Raw genomic sequence first — 5,206 nt, forward strand, 5'->3', positions numbered from 1 at the left:
AGACAGATAGATAGATAGATAGATAGATAGATAGATAGATAGATGAATAAATAAATACTAAATATAGTCTCTAACTAGAAGGACCAATCCAATTAGCATGGGTTTAATAACGTCAATGTCCTTTTCTTTATCTGTGTAAGATCTTAGTGCAACAGTGGTGAGCAAATATTTGAGGTTATGGATTAACCCAGGCAGCTGAGCTATCATGGCGACAAGAAGACAACACTGTCAGTCCTCCACGGCCCACATATGTAAGTTGCCCCCAAATGATTTCTGATCCTTTAAAGCAGGATATATGAATGAGAAATATAAAGGAAAATGTGAGGGGGAAAAAGGGAGGGAGGGAAAGGGAAAGAGCCAGAGGATAAGAGAGCAACATAGAAGTAAGTAGGGCTTGAGATGGAATTTCAATATTCTTGGGATCTTCATAGACTGGGCCTGAAACCCACTTAAATCAAGGAAACCAGCCAGCGTTTGAAATGAAGGGAATCATGATTAGAAAATGAATTGTATTAAGTGGTTAGTTAGCATTTCTACCATAATGGATGTACAGAGGAACCAACTGTCACTTGTCCTGCTTTGTCACAAATTCCATTAGGATTTTAATTCTTTCCCCATGTAGAGGAGACAAAGAAGAAACTCCAGGGCACAAAGAAAATTGAAACCTAAGATTAGGACCCATGCATGGTCTTCTGGGCAGAGCTATTCCTGTGTGGGTGAATGACTGGTGGTGGAAGAGGGCTAGGTTGGGGAACGAGTTTAATAAGTCCTTCCCTAAAAAATGAAATTCTCTCTGTACAAATCTCATTATGCAGTTTCCCCTTGCATTCCTTCCATTTTTAAGCAGGTAAAACAGGTTAAAATGAATTAGCTTTGAAGGGGAAAAAGAAGTTGGAAAAAGGAAAATAAAACTAGAGGGGTGTGCACAGCACAAGGAAGGGGCAGTCTCACCCAAATCAATTTGGTTACACTTGGGGTGAGTAGGGGACAGGCCTAAGTATTTTGCATATATGACTTTTAGGACTGTTAAAGCAAGAGTAAAAGACCTGATTTAGTTGCTCCAGTGATTGGTCTCTCTGAATCATTTCTCCCCATCCTCTACCCCAGGGACCTTCAAAGAATTGGCCCAAGCCCATTACCTCAATGCCATATATTAGGAACAGTTCTGCCACTAATTAACTAATAGAGTACTGAAGTTTTGTACCCCCAGGCTATGACCTTGGCGTCTAGACAGCTTTTCTAGGTGAAAAAGTTGGGAATGGAAGGAGAGTTGGGGGACTTTTGTAATTCTTTTTTTTTTGCCAGGTGTCAGTTTTTCCAAAATGTGGCAATTTGTAAGCTTTCTGGTTTTTGTGGCCTCCTGGTATTCACCTGGTGGATATGGCATCTCAGGTAAGAGGGGACTGATTCCCATTCCTCAAACAGTTACAGATATACGCTTATGTAGTAACTCAAATCCCCTGGAACAGTGACACAGTAAATACTATAATGAGAAGGATGATAATGATGAATAATAATAATTATAGTCCTTTGCATATGTATTGTGCTTTATACTTCTAAAGCAATTCCCAAGGTTAGAGTTGGAAGTGTCTTCAGCAGTGTTCTGGTCCAGCCCTTACCTGGACAAGAATCCCCTCTCCATTCCTGAGAGGTGGCCATCTAACCTGTCCTGAAGACCTTCAGGGATGTCCCCATCCTCTCCCTTCTGAGACAACCAATCCACTTCTAGCTACCAGTTTTGGGATAGTTCTAATTCTTAGGTCTTCTGTGTGTCATAGATTCTGAGCTCCTTGAGGCCAAGGACAGGCTATTTTTTGTCTTTGGGTCTCCAGCACGTATCTCTGCTATACAGTAGGTACTTAATAAGTGATTTATGATGGATAAATGTGAAGTGGGCAACTAGTGGCTCAGCAGATAGAATGCTGGACCTAGAGTCAGGAAGACTGAGTTTAAATTTGATTGCAGACACAATTTAGCTGTGTGACTGTGGGCAAGTCACTTAACTCTGTTTACCGCAGTTTCTTCATCTATAAAATGAACTGGAAAAGGAAATGGCAAACTACTCTAGTATCTTTGTTGAGGAAATATCAAATGGGATTATAGAGAATCAGACACAACTGAAAAATGACAAGGCATCAAATGTGAAGTTAACTGACTGGAGAAATAAAAAAGAGTATGGTGGAAAGAACACTGGACCAGGAAGCCAAGATGCATCACAAAATATTATCACACACCTATGGAATTCTGTCCTGTCACACAGGCCCTCATGCTTCAGTTAGGTAATTAGACTCAAGGGATTCTTAGGTCCTTTTTAATTCACAATTTGAGATAGAGTCAGAGTTGGAGGTTAGTTCTTTGAGACTTAGTTTCTTTATTTTTAAGATGAGGTGGGGCTGGACCAGCTGGTCTCTAAAGTACCTTCTCACTCAATGATTCCTTATAAGAAATGGAGCATTTAATTACCTACTGCCTTAGGTTCTTTGCTATAGTTTCCTCTGTCTCCCCAATTTGATTTCAAGTTTCCTGAATTCAGGGTAAATATTTCATACTACACTGGATTGTATTACCAAAATACCTAACAGATCTGAGAGAGCAGTAGGTACTCAATAAAATCTTGTTGATTTGTTAGGTAATTAAGAGCCTGCTATAATTTTGATTTTTCCTCATGCCTCCATCCAGCCTTTATCCACTTAGGTTGTTGATGTTGTTCAGTTACCTCAACTCTTGGTGATGCCATTTGAGGTTTTCTTGGCAAAGACCCTGGAGTGGTTTGCCTTTTCCTTCTCCAGCTCATTTTACAGATGAGGAAACTGAGGAAAACAGGGTTAAGTGACTTGCTCAAGATCACCCAGCTTGTGTGTGAGGCCAGATATGAACTCAGGAAGATGTCTTGACTCCAGGTCCAGCACTCAATCCCCTGTGTCACCTAGCTGTCACATCAACTAATTTACTTTGTGACATTAGATCAAATTCACTGCTTTCCTTTTCCCTATCTAATGTCCCAAATGTATACTAATGTTGGTTAACATCCCTCTTTTTTCCCACTTTCTCTCTTGTTATGTGGATGATTATTGAGCATCTACTGTGTGCTAGGCATTGTGAGGGATACAAAGCTGTGCAGGATTCCTTAACAGAGGTCTTCATTACCACTTTCCTGGCCTTATCATGACAGGTCACTCTACCTCCATCCTCCCTGCCCCAAACTATCCATCACAGTGCTGCTAAAATGGTCCCTTTTTTGCATAGGTTTGATCATGCCATTCCCTAGCTCAACAATGGCACCTATTGCCTAGCAAATAAAATTCAAATTCTTTTGCTTCACATTAAAGACTGTCCTTAATATGGTGCTACTCAGCTTTTCCAGCTTTATCTTATCTTATTCTACCCATCTAACACTCCAGTCAAGTATTATTCTCTGCAGTTGAATTTTTAGCTATCCTTTAAAACTCGCTTTAAACTTCTTTTGATAGGATAGTGACCTCTCCCCACAGAGTCCCATAGCAGTCTGTTTTACAATTCTCCTGGGTGCTTATTAAGTGATGTTTATTTTGCTGTCTTAGCTCTCTTCTAGACTGTGTGCACTCTGAGGGCAGAAACCTAAATACACTTAACACACAAGTCTATACAGAGAAGATGGGGCATAAAGGTTATGAATGTCAAATGTTGAAGCCAGTGTAATCCCGGCCGTGAATACTGTCTAATTAGGAAAATGAAGTGTACATATTGAGAAATTTAATGGGAGAGTGAGGAGACTAGTCAGACACTGTCTTCAAATGTCCTTTGGGGACAGAGGAAAGAAGTAAAAAGGAGACTGGTTGCCAAAAGGTTAGATCAGGGCATCTTCCAGGAAGGAGAAGAGGAATCTGAAAAAGGATGCTGGGAATGGGTACAGAGGGAGAGCAGAGGAACTTCGGTAGACTTCACAGTTTTGTTGGTGCCTGGGTATCCCTAGCCAGGTAGCACCACCCACCCTTGTGTGTATAGCCCTGCAGAGAGGTGAAGGTCCTGGCTCCCATGCCTGCCAGGATTCAGATATTGGCTTACAGCGCCTTTTCTTCCACTCATGCTATTTCTACTGCACCCACCCACCTGCTTTCTTCAGTGTTCTCTAGCAGCAAAGATGCCAACCAAATCCTGAGGATTCAGAAACGAGCTAATTCGTTCCTGGAAGAGATTAAACCTGGCAACCTGGAGCGGGAGTGCAACGAGGAGATGTGTGACCTGGAAGAAGTCCAGGAGATTTTTGTAACTCGGGAAGATACAGTAAGTTGGGATTGAAATATGCCATTGTAATATTCCAGCAAAATAGTCAATGCAAGAGGTGCTGGGAATGAAGACTGGGGTCAAGTTAGATGACAAGGGGTGGATGGCTTTCTGAGCTCAGCATGGGCTTTACTTCCTACAGAAAGTCCTTTCCTGATTACTCTCAGTGTTAATGCTCTTACTTCTTACTTACTTAATGCGCCTTCTCTTCTCCTTCTCTACAGGCAGCTGAGTGGTGTAGTAGATAGAATGCTGGGCCTAGCATCAGGAAGAACTGAGTTCAAATCTCTCCTCAGATATTTACTTGCTGTGTGACTGGGCAAGTTACCTTACCTCTTTATGCCTCAATTTTCTCATTTATAAAATAGGGATGATAATAATAGCACCTACTTCCCAGGGTTGTTGTGAGGATCAAATGAGATAACACAGGCATCCCTTTCACATCACAGATTTGCCCTATCACAGTTTCACTATGTCATTGGTTGGCATAAGAAATTAAATGGGAATTTTGGAGGAGTTTTGAGGAAGCCACAGACAACAGGTATAGGCCAGCAGATGACAGAAAAAAGTTTAGAAACTCAGAAATGCATAACATATATGCATAGTATTGCATGTTATCAATATATTTTCTTCCTTAATACCATAAATATATACAATTACTTTTTAAAAGTTAAAATAAGTAAAAAGTTAAAGTTTGTGAAAATAATTTTACCCAGATTTTCCAGGTCACAGTGGGTCTGAACTCCTAACCCCCACAACGTGCAAGGGGGTTTGCAAAGTGATTTACATAGCTCCTGGTACATAGAAGTTGCTTAAGAAATGTATATTCCCTTCTTTTCCTCAAATTACTTTATGCATATTTATTTGTGTACAATCTGAATATCTACTAGAATATAAACTTCTTGAGAGCAGGAACTTTCCTTGCTGAACTTTTTTTTTTTTT

At 40.5% G+C, this 5,206-nt stretch overlaps 1 protein-coding gene across 1 annotated transcript in view; it reads left to right on the plus strand.

Annotated features, from left to right (window-relative positions):
• The first annotated feature begins 205 nt into the window (after positions 1–205).
• PROC (protein C, inactivator of coagulation factors Va and VIIIa) overlaps positions 206–5,206 on the plus strand; it is a 25,261-nt gene continuing 20,260 nt past the window's right edge. The window contains exons 1-3 of the mRNA XM_044666651.1: positions 206–251; positions 1,306–1,392; positions 4,103–4,263. Coding sequence (XP_044522586.1) covers positions 206–251; positions 1,306–1,392; positions 4,103–4,263 — 294 coding nt within the window. The remainder of the gene's footprint in view (positions 252–1,305; positions 1,393–4,102; positions 4,264–5,206) is intronic.

Source organism: Gracilinanus agilis, chromosome 3, assembly GCF_016433145.1.
Source record: "Gracilinanus agilis isolate LMUSP501 chromosome 3, AgileGrace, whole genome shotgun sequence".
Classification (NCBI taxonomy): domain Eukaryota; kingdom Metazoa; phylum Chordata; class Mammalia; order Didelphimorphia; family Didelphidae; genus Gracilinanus; species Gracilinanus agilis.